At 28.9% G+C, this 19,295-nt stretch overlaps 1 protein-coding gene across 1 annotated transcript in view; it reads left to right on the top strand.

The window, feature by feature from the left end:
- Setd3 (SET domain containing 3) overlaps positions 1–11,576 on the top strand; it is a 250,971-nt gene extending 239,395 nt beyond the window's left edge. Inside the window, exons 9-10 of the mRNA XM_075377812.1 lie at positions 4,888–5,036; positions 9,598–11,576. Coding sequence (XP_075233927.1) covers positions 4,888–5,036; positions 9,598–9,732 — 284 coding nt within the window. The 3' untranslated portion in view covers positions 9,733–11,576. The remainder of the gene's footprint in view (positions 1–4,887; positions 5,037–9,597) is intronic.
- The last annotated feature ends 7,719 nt before the right edge of the window (positions 11,577–19,295 follow it).

Genomic DNA, 19,295 nt, shown 5'->3' with positions numbered 1-19,295 from the left:
AATAATCTCCAACATTCATACCCCCCAGTAACACATAACAGCTTCCGCGAAGTTGTCGAAAGTTTTAACAACCACACTTACAACGCCTTTCACAGCTATGTCCATCTGGTATAATTTTAAGAAACAACAAAATTTAATGGACTTAAATAGGTTGATTTTAATAAGAAATTAATTTTGAAATTTATTATACATAATTACATAATAATACTTTTTATTATACTATTTTATAATGTTACACGTACTTGTTTAACTAACAATTATTTGAAGAAAAAATTTAAATAAAAAAAACATGGTTTCCTGGAAAATGGGAAATTAAAAGTATTCATTGTTTACATAGTCTCATTTAATCAACCCTTTTATTTAAAAATGTGAAAATGTAATGCTATGTTTTAAATTTACTTATATTCTAATTTAAAAAGTCAATATCTTGATCATAAATAATAAAAATAAATGAAGGTTGTTATTACTACAAATGTAAACTGTAATAAGTTCCCGACACAAAGATAGAAACAAAAATAAACTACAAAACAACTTAAAAGCTTGGTCAAAGTTGACCCTGCAAATGGGTCGGTCGACCTTCCATTTTATGGGACAAAATGTAGAAAAATCCTCAACCCATATTCAGGAAAATATGGTAATTTGAAAAATTTTATTTTACAATATTGCAGATTTGCATATGTATTAAAATTCAAGAATATTTAATTGAGGTAGCATAATCGATAAAAATTTATGAAATACTCCTTATTAATTAACTTTCTCATATATAATTTTGTAGAACAATAATAATTTGGAGAATTGCCCATACGTATAAAACATAATTTTTCAATAAGTCAGCTATGAAAAGAACTTATCCATTTGAAAAAATTTTTTTTCTACAAATTTGTCGAATCTTTGAGAATTTTTAGTAAAGAAAATATTTTTGTAGGGATAAGCTTGATAATAATTAACTCTTGCCCAAAAATGTAAAAACGTATCATTTTAAAAATGTAAAAAAGGAAGAAAAGTTTAATCAGTACTTTGTTTAAAAAATAATAATTTCATAGCAAATATGATCTAACTTATCAGAAAGAAATAAGTGTATGGGGTGGTTGAGGGAGGTAAGAAGCAGATTGTGGTATAAAAGGAATTAGTTCTAGAACAAATGATTGGAGATAGAGATGGGTACAAGAAAAAAATTATTAGAATATGTGTGTACATATCACAAGTTAAGTAAAATTTGAATGACATAAATTTTTTAGTGTACGAAACATATATTCTCATTGTAGTAGTATATAGGTTCATTTGGTTAAAATATTCTAACGTGAACAGCCATTTGTCATTGTAAAATTTATTAATTGCAACTTTCTATTTCTGATAAATAAATTGTATTGCTACAAATTCTGCATGTGCAGTTGTAAATTTGGCAACTTCTTCACTTGATTGCTATTAATATTCTCATAACATCTTGAAGTGACAGTGACATTGACTCACTATTTGCTTTCATAATGTACTTTTCATTTTATATGTGATTTGAAATATGTTTATTTAAGAATTGGAATGTTACACTAAAATAAACTTTGTATCTTTTTGTTGCAATTACTCTTAACTGGGAACTGTATTAAGTTTTATTTTAATATGTAGTTTTAATTTGACTAAAAACGAAGTTTAACTTCCTTTATTTGACTAGAACCAGTAAAACATTTTTTTATAAACATTTCAAACACCCGCTTTGTGTATTGCTTTACATTAGTTATCAGGAGTGAAATAACTGATATTTTCATACTAGGTCTTCAAATAACAGCATCATTCACATTACACAAAATAATGAAGTAAAGTATCAGGCATTATGTTATTCTTAAAGCACAGTAAAATATTTTTTTAAATTTAGTTTTATAGTAAACTAGTTCCCTGTCACAGCTTCACTTATACTATATATTTACTTGAGTTTCCTGTAGCGGTCCGGAGTAACCGGAGGCAGGTGCAGCTAGTCACATATACAGTAACAGTGGCAGTGGCTTGGTTAACCCACAGCTCCGTATACTTTTGCATCCCTTAAAAAAATCAGAATTAAAAAAAAAACCCGAAAATGGTTTTTAAATATTTATGTGAAGAGTACTTGCAAACCCAAATCTACTGAATATCTTGTTTACTATAGGCAGGATTGGGAAAATTTACAATCATTGTTGAACATTTTTTTTACCTTTCTTCAACCCCTTTCAAGGTCAAATTTCAAAAATCTAGAAATTGGTTTATTGACGTGAAGGTTATTGCACTTACCAAAAATCTGGTTGATCTTTTCATTTGTTACCGAGAAATAAAAAAATAACATGGTCTCAAAAAAAATTAAAAATCTATTTTAACCCTTGATTGGAATTTCAAAAAATGTAGAAATTGGTTTTTAGATATTCATAATCAATCAGTTCAAACCCAGATCATGCAGTGATATACAGTCACAGTTCACAATTCATTAATTCAGTTCATTAAAGTTTGTGCTTCAACTGACAAATCTCCACTATTACATATATATATTCTTTATAGATTTTTTGATATGATATCTATCCAAAAACCTTCTCAGTTATGCAGAGAAAAATGGGTAAAAATTTGGTTGCTATTGATTGGGTAGTTTTTACAAAATAAAGTTAGTATTATGTTCGTGAAAAATTTCGGTTTTCAGATTTCAACAGAAATATCCATTTTGACCATCCCTGAATCCATTTTCACTAGTTTCGGCATGACGTCTGTACGTACGGATATACGTATAACTCGCATAACTCAAAAACGATTAGCCGTAGGATGTTGAAATTTTGAATTTAGGACTATTTGTGCACCTCCCCTTTTGATTGCAGTCGAGTGAACCAAACAAAAGTGTCCAAAAAAGCCCAAAATCCAAAAAAAATTTCTTAATTGAAGTAATAAGCTCTCATTGAGAGCTTTTTAATGTGATACTTATTTTCATTGGTTCCAGAATTATAGCCAAATTAATGAAATATTTGGATCTAATGGGAAGACACATAGATTCAAATCAGACTTCATCTCAGTCTTTTTTTTTAATTTATTTTTTTTTAACTTTTTTTTTTAATTTAAATATATTGATTTATTAATAATTATAAACATGATTGTAAAAAAAAAATTACTATAAATAATAATTAAGTAATAACAATAAAAAAAAGAAATATGAAAAAAAAATTAGAAGTTATTAGTGAAATAAAATTTTATGTACTTTTAAATATGTATATATAATTTAATAGGCATTATTACATATGTGTACATGTAATAGATTCATTAAACATCTGATTATTTTATATTAACTGAAAATTATAATTTAGAATCTTATTATTTTTGGAATTTCTAGTTAATTTCTTTTTAATTTTATCTACATTAAAGTTAACCGCAGTGACTGAAAAATAGACCCTCACAAGAACAAAATATACACTGAAGCATACATGCCCAATCTTTAATAAATTACAAAAATTTATTATCTCTTAGTTGCTCCTCTGATGTTGTCAGACAATATTCTTCCTAAGTTGGAGTTGATCATCATTTTGTTTTTTTTTTATGTTGTCAATCACTCTGATTTGATATAATTCTTCTGATTTTAATTTGTGTACATGTTCTTTAGTTTTCAAATTTTCTCTCTCTTTATAATCATCATCCTCTCTTAATCTCTTTAGTCTTTCTTTGGTTTTAATATTTTCTTCCTCTTTGCATTTATCATCTTCTCTTAATGTTTTTATTCTTTCTTTATTTGCAACATTTTCTTCCTCTTAATATAATAGTATAGATTTGGGAAAATTCTTGATCTTTTTTTTTTTTAAGTAAATCTGCATATAACCAGAATTTCTGCAAATTGTTATTTAATTGATATTTTATTATTATAAATATTAAACATTTTTACTTTATAATATGTTTACTAAATTATGCAGATCACTTCAGAAAGGATTAGATGTGCTATTCCACAGATAAAAAAACAGGATCTCCTCTAGCATTTTTCTTGATGGATCAAAAGACGCTTTAGTTTTTAAGTTAAATATGCAGTTTTTCCATATTTATTTTCATAGCTGTTAGCCCAATAAAGTACATTAAAACCAAATATGTGAAGATATTTAAATAAAATAAGTACAAAATAAATAACAATGTAGCATGTGTTAGAATTATTCTGACTGTATATTATTTTTTACATGATTGTTCTTTTTTCAAATTATCTTTTTAATCTGTGTAATTTAAAAAGCTATTAACTGTTTAAAAAGTGGCTTTGTAAAAGATAATATTATAAATAAAATATTGAATTTTATCCTGTTTAGAAAAGGATGAATTAAATAAAACAAAATTTAATCCTTATTTGATGAATTCATAATAATTGATTTATCATTTACATATCAAGTAAATGTAGCATTACGTACCCTACAAATTAAGATAAAGTACAGGACTACCTCATTTACTTTGGATTATTAAGGTACTAATTAAGATGACCTTTAGACCTTCTTAGGGACATTTTATATAATTTCATTTTGATAATAATGTGCTTTTATATGAACGTTAAAATATGTAAGTGAACCCACCGGGTTGATCTAGTGGTGAACGCGTCTTTGCAAATCAGCTGATTTCGAAGTCGATAGTTCCAACGTTCAAATCCTAGTAAAGGTAGTTACTTTTATATGGATTTGAATACTATATCTTGGATACTGGTTCTTTGATGGATGGATTTCAGTAATCACATCTCAGAAATTGTCGACTTGAGACTGTACAAGACTACACTTCACTTACACTCATACATATCATACTCTGAAGTGATGATGATTCCCGGAGGCTAAACAGGAAAAAAATATGTAAGTACAAATTTTAAATAAAGAAAATCGTATTTATTATTTTAATATTTAGCTAATGTAAAGCTTATAATTTTTTTCATAGATCACCTAAATCACTGGTTACAAAGGGAACAGTGCACTGACCTTATGTACCCAGACTGTGCATTAGAAACAGAAGTTGAAGTAAAAATGTGGAATTTTCTTCTTACTAGAATTAAACTACTTTTATCTTCATATCCTACCACTTTAGAGGTAGGTTTGTGAATCTGATATCTTAAAAGTCTACAAAAATTAGAGTTTTTTTATTGATATTCAATATAAATGATTATTATTAGTTAATAGTAAATAAATAAATATAGTAAATAGTTAATATTAGTCTTATCTAGTATAAATGAACTCATTAAGAATTAATTATTAAAAATGATTAATTTTATTTTTCCATATCATATGTCTTGTTATTTTGGTTACTTTTCTCTGTGTTTACACACTCATATACCTGAGGCTAATGTTTCAGATAGTCTATTATATCACAGTATGTTGGAGGTCATTAATGTAGTAAACCACATTCTTCATGGACTTTTTAAAGTTTACTTAAAGCTATATTTACCAGTACTTTGTCAAACAACTTAACTGTAATGGCCACTATATAAACTTGGGTAAAATATGGACAGAGAATTCTGCAATAAAAATAAAAAATTCAAAGTAGCTTTTGAAATCGTTCAAACGATTCTTTTATAAAGTTTGTTAAGAAATTGTGGAAACATATTATGATTATCTTTTGTATTGTACAGGTTTAACACTGAAGATCAGCCAGTTGTATTTTGTGTTATAATTATTTTTAAGTTTTCTACATCTGTAAAGAATCCATACAATTTTTTAGCTTCAATACACTCTGATTTACTTAAACTTAAATCATGGTAGTTTAGATTTTCTTTCATGTAATCAATTAGAAATATCAAAAATTGCAACAGTGCTAAAGTCAATTTTAATGAAAATGTTGTCTAAAGGAAATCCTTTATTTTCTTTTTTCATTGGAGGAATGGAAAGCTCTCCCAGCTGCCGCCTGCCCTTACAGTCAGCAAGTGTCAGGCTCTTACTGATTAAAATCCCTTCTACAACATGCCCTAATACCCGCCTTTTGGCGTTACTCAGAGCATGCTATACACTTGCAGGACTCCTTGGGTATATATATATAGTGTCACATAATATGCAGCATAAAAAAAGAAGATTGATAAAGACGGTAGAAAATGGCACATCAAAAATTTTATATTCTGCCATCTATGTTCCTCTCTCTCATCCTTCAACTTCTGTTGTAGTATTGCCCTGCTCATTTCTGCAACAGTATTCCAGTTTCTTTGCTGCAGAGAAGTACATCAACCAAATTTCTGTAGTCAACCCCCCAGTAATTGCTGTCTGTCCTCTGCCCACCTGTAGCACTCAAAAAAGGTGAGCCTGACCATGTCTTCCAGGTCAAAATAGACGTACCTGACATTTTCTTTTCTTTTTCTGCTCAGCATTGGTAGGTGTTGAATGCTCCATGCCTGTCAGCATCTGGGGGAGCCAAAATTTGACCTCCATGACCCCGACAGATCCACTTATGTACATCTGGGATGATCCCATACGTCCAGCAGCCAGATGTAGTCTCATCCCATTTCTTTTGCCACCTTTCTAGCATTGCATCCCAGGCAGGAAATCCTTTATTAATTATTTATATTGTAATTGTCTTAAAAGGATTTTAACTACTTATACATTTTTTATTTTTCATGAAAAAATATTGATGAAATTTTTTGTAACATTTGGAAATTTTTCTGCAAATATTTGATGCGTTTCTTGAAAAGATCCAGAGCGCAAATAAATTTCTAGTACAGTAACTTTTCCTCTATTGAATAAGGCAGTTTAGAAAAACAAAACTGTAAAAAATGAAACTATACTGTACTGAAGCATGAACAGTTTACAACTGACAACAGATGAGAGTAGTAATATATACAACCATTAGTGACACTAGTAGTAGCAGTGATGGTAGCAGTGTTATTAAAGGTGACACTCAAATACTCAAATACATAGCTATAGTTTGAGCCAATTCAGTTTGGTTTTAAGTTGGATATTATTTCATATTGTTTTGTTTTCTAAATGTAGACAAGTATTTTATGTAATTTATTATACATTTTCCACCATTCAACTAAAATATTGGATTTTTTTGGAGTAATCTGGCTATTGACTGATACTATTTTCCATTTCATTTTGTTGTGTGCTAATCGTTTAATCTGAAAATATTCTCTACAGTCTAAAACCTTGATTATTTCTTTATATATATATATATTACAGTCTTTGTCTTCCTCTGCTGTTTTTACCATTCCAATTCCCCAATTACCAAATAAATTAAAAAGGGATATCTTAATGTATGTTCCGTCATCTTTGTTCATCTCTTTACGAGATTCTGCCACAAACCTCTTCTTTTCATTTTGCCTCAAAATGTCCTCATTTTGATTTTTATTAACCCATACAATTTTCAACATCGTCCTGTTACACCACATTTCAAAGATTTCTATTCTTTTGGATTCTGTTTTTCCTACTGTCCTTATACACTATAAAGTGTTACATCTACTTACGAAAGTCAAAATGTATATTTTTGAGGATATTTTCTGATTGCAAGATATGTATTTGATAGAGATCTGTACTACCAGACTTCTGGTTTACATGAAAGCTCTTCACGTTTGTGTCAGGTTGCTTTTGATTTCAGTCCTTTGAAATTTTATTATTGAAATAAAATTTTTTAATTTCTTGTATATTGTGATCCTTTATCTTAATGTTTAATTCCTCACTATGCTCCCTTTAAACACATTTCAATGCTTTCATTTTAGCCTTATTTACTTTCAAACTTCAAACTTTCAAACTTAATGGTCACCATTATTTTTTTAAATTTCTCAACTCTTATTGTGGAAGGTTACTCAGATTAGGTTCTTTGGATGTCTTAAAATATATTTAACTTAAATAAGCATTGCTGATATCAAATATTTTGTTTATTTCAACAGTAGTTAGTTCTTCATACAATTTTACACTTTTGTGCTTGCAGATTTGAATACATAATTTTAACAATAGAGTTTGTACATTTTCAGATCTGATGATATGGGGTAGTGTACATTTTTCTATTTGATTATATATTTGCAATACTCCTACAGTTCAATATTTATGTAAAATAATATATTGTACCATGAATGTAACTAGTATACTGTAAAACAGTATAGTTCAGTATACAGAATATGTAAAACCAGTTATCTAATTTAACAAAAACAAATGGTACAGGTTCATTTGTTGCCATCACTACAATCTTTAGCACATGTCATGGTTGTGCTGGTCTTCCTGTGTGTCTTGCTGACAAAACGTTTGCATTCACAGCAGACTGTTGACTTTCCTATCTGTGCTTCTGGGACAGTATGAGCATCGTCCCCTCTTTTAAATCTGCTGTTGCCTTAATGTTGATGGTGTGCTATGAGCTGCAGTGTTGTGCACAACAAAGTTTCTCGCAGATTCAAACTCCAACAGGAATTGATATTTGCGATTTTTCTGGTGGCTTTGCTTTTTGATATCCAAATTATAAAAGCATTCAAGGCTACATTATCAAGCATGTTCATGAAAAGTATATCAGAGGTTATCCTGAGGTACGTCTGGCACAAGAATATTCTCTTACCAACTTGTCTGCATTTTCACCCCAACTTTGGTACAGTTGTATTCAAGTATTAGGTTGGGCTTCTTGTGACTTTCATTGGATAATGAATCATCAAGAAATTGAGTGGAAAGTACATGGATGATTTTGTCTTTCTTTGGGATGTAGCTGACCACTGCTACCCCATCTGAGAAGATGAATTTTGATTAAAGAAGGTCCTTTTGAAGGACCTTTTTCCATTTCCATCATTGCAGGAATGTCAGGCTTTTTTGCTCTCAAAGTTCCTTTCATAGTAATGTTATTCTTGAGCAAAAATTCTGTTGTTGGCACAGAGATAAAAAGATTGTCCGTAGTTACACCTCATCCAGATCTAAACAGTGGTTCCATCAATTCACATGCTATGCAGTGTCTCAAATTTTTCTGTGGCGCATTTCCTGGAAGCTTTCCAGTGTAGACTTACAAGTTAAACAAATGTGAAATAATTAAATATATGAAAATTTACAGCATTCACATTCTGTAAAAAACAAGAAATAAACCAATCCAAATATGTAATCTAGTGTACCAAGTGGGATCCTGCCAGGACCCCAAGTGTGTTTTTATTTTTTTTTAATGAATGCATTATAGGTCAAATTATGTATATCTATCATAAACACATACAAAATCATATCATCAAATCATATCATAAACACATATCATGGGACACATACAAAAATCAAGAGTAAATTGGTTGTTGTAGTTACAGAAAAATCACCAAAAATCACTCTCTGAGGTTCTTCAAGGACCCCACTTGGTATGTTAAGGGTTAAAAAGTTTTATTACATTACAAATTATTAAATCCTTTCTCCAGTATATTAATGCCATACAGGTTAATTTATTCTTAAGCCTAACTTCTAAGATTACTCCTAAAGGTCAGAATGGACATTTTTTTTTTTTTAACTGAACTGTTTTTAATGTATTACATCTCTATGTATCAATTTTTTTACAGTCTTTCACTACTGAGGTACAAAGTTTAGGTGTAGAACTTTTGTTTGCTTGGTTATGATATACATTAATAATTTATACCCTAGTTTAAATATTATTAAATTATGAAATTTAACTATTATTTAAAATCTGTATTTAATGTTTTCACATGTATTTGTACATTTACAGGCTGATATTGAATTATTAAAAGAACATAAAACTACAATGCCAATTTGTCAGCAGTTATTAATTCAGTTGAGGATTGCTGAAAAACAAATATTATCATCAGCTATGGAATACGTCCAACAGCGCAGTAAGATATAAAATGTAAACTATATGAGCATTTATTTTGAATATTTTAATTAGTTTATTGATTTATTTATCTACTTAATTCTTGATAACAGTATTGAAAATGATTACACTTTTTCTTCTTATGAAATCAGTATTTATTTATACAATACTACTTATTTTTACCATTTTATTTATGGTGAAAAAATATTTTAAAAACTTAAAAATTTGTTATTATCTTGGTTTATTGAGTATATATGTTGAAATTGTTAACAGACTTTTTTGTTATTTCTAATTCTTGGGTTTTTTGTTTGGTGTGAAATATTATTTATTTTGTTGTACATAGTTGCATATTTCTCAATGCTTTAGGTTTTTAAGAATATAAAATATACAATCATCTGTTGCTTTTAAATATAAAAATCTCATTTTACATCCTACTTATGTGAATTTATGTAAGTGTTTCAAAAAGGACGCAACCCCTTTGTTTGACAACGTGAATTTATTACAAAAATATTAATGTTATTAAAATACTTATACAACAGTATTCAAATTACTTTTAATAACTTTACAATAGATGTTCAAAATGATTTTCTGTGATCCCAATGCAGTCACTTTCCGTAATGTTTGCTCAGTAATGTTTGAAATCTCACTCTTGATGTTAGCCTTCAATTCGTCTAGTGTATGAGGATTGTTTAAATACCCTCACTTTTAAAATACCCTCAAAGGAAAAATTCTGCTGGTGTAAGATCTGGGGATCTTGGAGGCTACAACCCTTTTGATATCAAATGATGCAATGGCCAAAAAATTCCCGTAACATATCCAGCATTTCATTAGCAGTAATACATTGCATTATCCTGCTGGAACCAACATTCTTGTTTGTGTAAATCGAACATGGCAATAAACTGTTCGATTAGGAACCACACCATCTACAGATTTTGTCAAAAAATAAAGACCCTATTATATGACGCCAGGAGATTGAACACCAAACACCAATTTTACGTGTGTGTAATGGTCGTTCATAAAACGCATGAGGATTTTCAGCATTCCATATTTGATAGTTTTGGCTGTTAATATAGTCATCCAAGTGAAACCGAAATTTCAGCATAACTGCTGAAATAAACATAATCCAAATTTCAATACCGTTGTCATCAACAAGAGAAAGAAACCGACGACAATACTGTAAATGTTTTCTGTGGTCTACTTCTTTCAGTTTTTGAACGACGCTGATGCGATAAGCAAGCAATATTAATATTGTAATTTTTTAGTAGCCCTGAAAGCTGTAGGTAGTGAAGGCCATGTGAAGATAACTTTCTGAGCAATTTACTGGGTAAGCGAGTCAAAACGTTCTTTCACATCCTCCAGAACTTCTATTGTTAACAGTGATGGTCGACCTGTGGTTTTCTGATTATCTACACTCCCAGTCTCACAAAATTTATCACTCAAACGTGATATTGTCAACTTATTAGGAACTGAAGAATTGGGAAATTTTATCCTAAATTTGTCTTTCACTTGTTCATAAGATTCATATGCACGATAAGTACCAATAATAAACACATGTTCGTCCTTGGAAAACAACATAGTTAACACGTAGAGATGAATTTATTTTGGTATAGAACCTCCCCCATGAATCTTGAGTACAGTGTTGGCAACTGAGAAATGTAAGGAGAAATAAAATTTACCTATGCATGACTTCCTTCTTAATCTTAGGGTTTCGTCCTTTTTCAAACACCCGTTATTTTTATTCAGTTAAATGATAATTTAAAAAAAATTATATTCTATATATTTTTTAAATTATCAAATTATTATGTAATATATCTTTCATATTGATTGTAATAATATATTTTGTAAAATTAACTAATTAAATTGACATTTAAAAGAAATGTATTATCTTTAATTAATTTTTTGTAGTAAATAATGTTGAAAGTATATTTTTAAATTCAGACACATGGAATAAAACATTACTGAAGCCAGCTTGCTGTTTATAGGTATCAGTTACTAACAAAACGTAGTTATACTTGTTTAATTAGCAACTTTCAGTTTGTAAAGAGTACTGAGACTCCTAAAATCACATTTTATAGTTACATACGGTTGCTGATAAGGATATCTTAAGTCTTGTACACAGTTGCTGTTTTTCCATAATTATTTCAAGATTACTTCAGGAAGGAATTATATGAAAATTAAAATAGAGGAAAATTTTAATGCAAAAGCTACTCTACAGCATTGTTCATACAAATACTTTATTTGACTAACCTTTACATCCAGCTTCCAGTCTTCCTTGTTTTATTGAGTTAATCTGTAGGATACAATACATCTTCTCTGCTTGAATTTATACTTTTAGTATACTTTACTTAGCAATATTTTTATGGACATTATTTTCATTATATGAAATGCCCTGACAGTAGACTGAAGTATTTTAGTAATAAGTAATTTTTTCTTTTTTGTTAACAGTCTTGCAATTATTATTTTATCCAAGTTATACTGCTTTCATTTAGGAGAATAGATTATTCCATTTCTTTTCTATAAATATTAAGCATTTCTGAATTAATATTTTTATCTCAAATTTTTTTTCGATAAATCAGTTTGTTTTTCTTTTTTTAGTTATAGAACATTTAGCTAATTTTTAAAAAATATAATTCAGAGATACTATAATATAAATCTTACTTTCAACAGAAATGAAAATATTAAAATTTTTAACTTTATTACATTTTAGGATATATTTTTACGTTGTTATATTGGATAAGATTTGTTCTTGTAAACATGTATTCATGTTCTCCTACTAAAGATAGTGCAGAAAAGATTTTGGTGTTTTTTAACTATTTTGTGACTGAAAATTTAAATGTCCTTCTCTTAATTTTGTTGGGGTGGTTGAAAGGCAAGAATAGTTTATATTTTATATCACTTGTTTGATTTTGGAAGTTATTTATATTAGAAAACTGAGGCAGAGAAACATATTTATTATAAAGGAACCTAGTATTCCCATCTCATTAGGATATAAAAGAGTCAATCATTTCCATAAACCGTGGTGAGATATTTAAAATAATTAGAACCTTAACACTTCTTTAAACCTCTCTATATATAATACGCTAAGGAAAGACTATGATTGTGCACCATTTATAAGACGCCATCAACACAAACCCCATAAATGTGTTAGAGAATTATTCCCGTCATCACAGATTTGCAACAAATATATTTAAGATGAAAAAGAAAGTGAAAAGTGTCGAAAGTGTAAAAAAGTTAGTTAAAATTTAAATTTGTTTCTCTGACCCACTTGATGTGTCCAGTCACCACCCTGTCTGGTCTCTGTGATACAACCAGAATCAGCCATTTTGTAGCAGTTGTATTTTTCATGTTTTCTAATGCTGTGTACATTTTTTTACTGAAGAATTTCAATCATTATAGTTACTTTTTCTCTGTTTAGAAATAAATTATTACTGTACTCCAGAGTAACAGTGCAAGGTGAAAAGATAAAGATGCTACGATTTGCTGATGATATAGTAATTCTAGCTGAGAGTAAAAAAGATTTAGAAGAAGCAGTGAATAGCATGGAGAAGTCCTATGCAAGAACTATTGCATGAAAATAAACAAGAACAAAATGAAAGTAATGAAATGTAATAGAAATAAAGTTTATGGACCATTGAATATAAAAATAGGGTGAAAAAAGAATTTGGAGAAACATTTGGTAGAAAAATTTTGTTATTTGAAAGTAGAATTGCCAAAGATGGATGAAGCAGGAGCAATACAAATGCTGAATAGCACAAGCGAAACAAGCCTTCAGTCAGAAATATAATTTGTTTACATCAAAAATTAATTTAAACATCAGGAAAACATTTTTGAAAGTATATGTTTGGAGCGTAGCTTTATATGGAAGTAAAACTTGTTTGATTAGAGTACCTGAAAAGAAAAGATTAGAAGCTTTTGAAATGCGGTGCTGTAGGAGAATGTTAAAAATCAGATGGGTGGATAAAGTGACAAATGAAGAGGTGTTGCTGCAAATAGATGAAGAAAGAAGCATTTGGAAAAGTATAGCTAAAAGAAGAGACAGACTTATGGCCACATCTTAAGGCATCCTGGAATAATTACTGTGGTATTGGAGGGACAGGTAGAGGGGAAAAATTGTGTTGGCAGGCAACGTTTGGAATATGTAAAACAAATTTTTAGGGATGTAGATGTAGGGGGTATACTGAAATGAAACGATTGGCACTAGATAGGGAATATTGGAGAGCTGCATCAAACTAGTCAAATGATTGAAGTTAAAAAAAAGATTAAGGGAAACTAATAAAATCAGAAACAATTAAAGCAATTTTAATTAATTATTATTAATATCAGAAAAAAGTAAAAGTAGTTTAAGTAAATGATTAAGTCAAATTTACATAAATAATAACACAGTAACAAAAGGATTGATTCAAAAATAAATAAATGATAATCCTATTCAAAAAAAATTCGAAAAAATACAATGAATATTTTAGAATTTTTTTGAATTAGAGTTAATTATTAATATCAAAAATAAAGAAAAGAAAATGATTAAAACTAGTTTTATGTAAATAATAATAAAAAGGTCGATTCAAAAATAAATAAATAAAAAATATACTATAAAAAAAATATAAAGAATATTGTAGTGTTTTTGTTTACATTTTCCCATGTTTTTTTAAACCTAACAATTAAATGTTTATAAGAAAATAAGTACAGATTGATATTTGACAACCTGTTTTTTTAAGAAATTAAAATTAATAAATATTCCAAGTTTGGAATTAAAAATTACAAGATATTAATAAATTGAATTTAATAATAAAAAATATTCAGCTCCAAAAGTCAATTATTTTTACATAGTAATAGTTCTATTACCATTTTAAACTTCAGTAATAATATCTTTGTTCTATCAAAATATATATACATATTTGTACTTAAATAAAAAATATTTATGTATGGTTTTCTTTAACCCCAAGATTATAGGAAATTTTGTTACTATCAGTATTTTGACGTAATTCTTTTAATCTTTGAATAATTTTTGTATCAGAGACATTTTTGTAATTTTTTTTTTAGATTGATTATTTTAATTACATGAGTATATCAGTTCTTAAGTTATTTGTTTACATAAGGTCAGTAGACCACCACTTGGTTTATCAGCTTACCATTATAACCCTTTTTTTTCTTTTAATGTGATGCAGTTTCTTTTTTGACTAAGTTCTATAGTTTTTATTCTTTGATCTGTTTGCATATGTGTTTGGGTTCAGTTGGTCTATTATGGATTTTTCTCAACTGATTTAGTAATTAACAGATCAGTAGAAATGTAGTAAATTTGGCGAAGTACTACTGAAATTGTATTAATTTTAGTAATAACAATATTTTATTTATTTGATTTATAATCTACATTGAATTTCACTAGGTCTGTTTAGCTAAAACTAAAAGTAGTTCAGAGTAGCTGATGCTATTTTATTGTTTTTGAGTGAACAGCTGGATAGGTCATTATCACTGGAACATTACAATTGACAAAATGCTCCACTATAGATAAAATATAACAACACAATTTTAACCAGAAGATTTGGCAAAAGATGACGTGAAATTTACATAAAGAAAAACACGAGCTTTGAATTTACAGCATACATCAAAAACAGGGTTGAAAAGAGATCTCAATGCATAGAAGAGTTAGCTGAAGGTGACATAGAATCAGAATTAAAAAAAAAAATCATATGAGAGCTTATAAAAAAAATTAAGAAAAACATTAAAACAGACCTTTATGTAAGTAATCAGTGTGTTCCAATCAATAACTACTAGCAAAAACTACCAGAAAACAACAAATTAACAGCAAGCTTATCAATTTATGTATAAAATTCTTTTCAAATCCATTGATTCATCATGAGTTATTTAAATGCTGTTTGTAATTGTAACCAGCTTTAATTCAATTGATCAAGGTATCGGTTTTTACACGTGACAAAGGTAAATGCATTTCCTAAGATAATATTTAAATAATTGATCTTGAATTAGTAGATTTGAAAAGCGCTTTTTTATACTGGTAATTTTTCATTGAAGTTCTGTTAATTTGGTAAGCTTTGTTAGAATTTTTTTTGTTCTGCTTGCTGTCTTTTTCCCATACATTGGCAGCACTTCTAAATTATATATCTGTATTTTCAGTCCTATTAGACACATAATTCAAATTTAGTAACTGAGTAATCAGAATGTGTTTTACTTAGAGAAGCAATTTAATTTTTTTGAAAATAATGTAAGAAAGGATTTGTAAAATGGAAAAACAGTGAAATGAAGAAGACATTTAATAAGAATGTTATGTCAACACCAAAGATTTATGAGTGGTACAAATGGTTTTAAGAAGGCCATGAAGATGACAAAAGAATTTGGCAACCTGGCAACCTAGCAGATCAAGAACCGATGAAAATATCATCAAAATAAAAGATGGTTATAGTTGAATCAGTATTAAAGAAGTTGCTGAAGGGGAAATCTCTTCTAGCTTGTGTAAAAAAGTTTTGGCTGATATTTTGGGTATGAAATGAGCAAACATTTTCCCAACTGTTGAATTTTCAACAAAAGCAACATTACAAAATCATCTCAGAACAATCGTTAGCTAAGATCGCTGAAGACTCAGAATCAAACATGTCATAACAGTTGATGAAACATGGGTATGATATTGAAATGAAGGTACAATCATCTCACTGGAAGCTTCCTGAAGAACCAAGATTGAAGGAAGCATACCAAATTTGATCGAATGTTAAGATTCTTCATACTGTTTTTTTTTTTTTTTTATATGGCATCGTCTAACATGAATTTTTACTACAGGGTAATATAACTACTTAGCAATTTTATTTCATTTATATTAGTCAATCTTAAGAAAACTATCACAAATGTGAGAAAACAGTTTTTGCATTTTACACTATGAAAATGCTCCAGTTTATATTTCACTAGTAATTCATGATTATTTAGCCAAAAGTAACACCATACTGATGTACAGACTCCATATTCTCCAGTCATGGCATCCTGTGACTTTTTTCTTGTTACCACTGATTAAGATAGCTTTAAAAGAACAGGTGATGATAGGTGAAATAAAGAAAAAAACGGTGAAGTGAATATAAATAAGGCTATATTAAAAAAATACTTTCCTCACATGTTTTGAGTATTGAAAGGAATATTGGCATAAGTGTTTGCATTTTTGGAGGGCCTACTTTGAAAGGGACAACATTAATATAGAATAAGTAAATACTTTTTGATAAAAATTAAAATCTTATTATTTTATTATATATCTTGTTTATGTGGGTTTGTGTTTAGGAGTGTAAAATGCTCTTACCAAATATCAAAATTCAAATTCAGACAAAATTGTAACTGATTTAAAAAATCGATGAAGTTTATTCATTTTGGTTATATCATCTAAAATACTGCCATTTCTCTGAGCTGACTTAGTGCTACTTAATATATACAGTCAAACAGAAACTGATGGGCTGTTACATGGTAGTTACTAAAGGGGCATAGCAGGATATCATCAGGTGACATCTGGAAATCTTTCATTAAGCTGGTGTATCCCAATTGCTAATGACAAATAACCGCTTCTTCGTGGTGACTTTCTCATGTTGATGATTTTCATAGCAGTATATTATTTTTAGTGTAATTACCTAAATTTATATATGTATATAAAATATATTTATGTATTTAGTGCTAAACAATTCAGTACTGAATTTTTACTGCACTGGTGAAGCAGACTGAACATGTAAATGCCATGAACAACTAAAGAAACACCCAGCAGAATCATTCTGCCTATATCCATGAATGTAAATTGGTGTATCTCGGTTTAACTAGCAAAGAAATGTTCAAACACCTGTTACAGCTTCAGTAGTTTTATAGCTAGTCAGCTGTATGTAGGTGTCGATTATGTGATGGACGCAACCATGCCAAAAAAAGGATACTGATGGACAATTGATATAAGACAGTTCGAAAATCAGTGTAAAAAATACATGGTGAGACAGAATCATTGGGGGCCATTAAGTGCATGCCTGTAAATAATATCATATAGCGGATGATGAGGTTATGTCTTTATATGAGACATGAATCATTATTAGCATATCCCTTCATTGCCAGAGTAAAGGCTGTTGTCTACCGTATGCTAAAATGCTATCATATTACTTATAACTTAAAAAAAAAATTCATATTTATAAGTGTGTTGTTACAGAAATGTTCTTATTAAATCATTGATTCTCAAATTTTTTCACATACAACCCACATTGAGAATTAAAACTTTTCTAGGGCCTCAAAAAATTTGAAGCTTACCATGTGTTAAAAATAATAATTGCAATTAATGTTCTTAAGATACACTCTTAAAAAACAGCAATTGCAATTTTTGTTTTTAAATGTGGCATATCCTACTTCTGAGTTGAAACTTACATTTTAAATGAGAACAATTAAAATGCTTATTTAATCATATTTGGAAGTATTTTTATTAAAACTGCTTTCAAAAAAATTACAATTCTATCTATAGTTATGTAATAATAGTGATAGCATATTCAATATAACAGTACAATTAAAATAAAGGTTTCAATTGAAAAATTACACTTACATTACACCCCCAATTTTCTGTGGGCCTTCTACCGCCCCTCCTGAAGGCCTCCAGCACCCACAAGGGGGCATTATCGCCCACTTTGAGAACGAATGAATAAAAATGATGAAATAGAAATATTATGGTAATTTTGTCATATATTAACAATTGTGATTTATGTTTTGCTTTATTGTGCTAATAGATTTTTTTTTTAATATACATGTTTTTTTTTTATAAATTTACCTTTTAATTTCATATTCCCCTTGTGTTCTGCAACACCTACAATGTTTCAGGAATACAGTCGTGGAAATTAAAGGTTATCTCTTTTAATTTATAAATTTTAATGATATAGTGGCAATGGCTAAAGCTATGTTTAATAAATATGTTCTCATTAGTCACTAAAATTAAGCATTGTGGATGAAATACCATTTAAGCTGTTGAGATTTATTTATGGCTAAAGACTATAGCAGTCAATCTGCTTTAATTATTTTTTTAAAAATTCCTTTCCCTGAATTTTACAAGAATTGAAAGAATTATAATAATCTCTTATGATCTGATGAGCTAGAAATGTGCTTTTCAACTAGTGATTTTCTTGTTAGCATTAATTTTTGAATACCATTACAATGAAATTTATTTTTTTCCCTTCTGTTCTCAAAAATAATTTGCTTACATTTTAACAAGCAGCAGTTTTATTGTGATTTACACAACAGCATACTAGGAATAATGAAAATTTTAAATCATAAAAGTTTATAATCTGTTTTTATAAGTGGTATTTTTTTATAATCAATTTGCAATTGAAGGTCATACCCCTCACTACTTTCACTTATACAAGGGTTATTTTTTTTTCAAGGTTCGGTCAGTCGCGAAATAAAAACCTGTGCAAAAATCAGATGAACCTATGTGCATATGTGTTGCGCAGCGTCTCTAGTATGGCCTTCTGCGTCACTTCACTTAATGGTATGCTGCGTCACTTCACTTAATTCTGAACACACAGCTAGCATGTAAACATATCTACAACAATAGCATCTCCTGCCAAGTGTGAAGTGCATGCGGTAATTCGATTTCTTCA

This window comes from Lycorma delicatula, chromosome 10, assembly GCF_047948215.1.
Source record: "Lycorma delicatula isolate Av1 chromosome 10, ASM4794821v1, whole genome shotgun sequence".
Classification (NCBI taxonomy): domain Eukaryota; kingdom Metazoa; phylum Arthropoda; class Insecta; order Hemiptera; family Fulgoridae; genus Lycorma; species Lycorma delicatula.
Note: the sequence above shows the minus strand (reverse complement) of the source record. Positions and strands in the feature narration are given on the sequence as shown.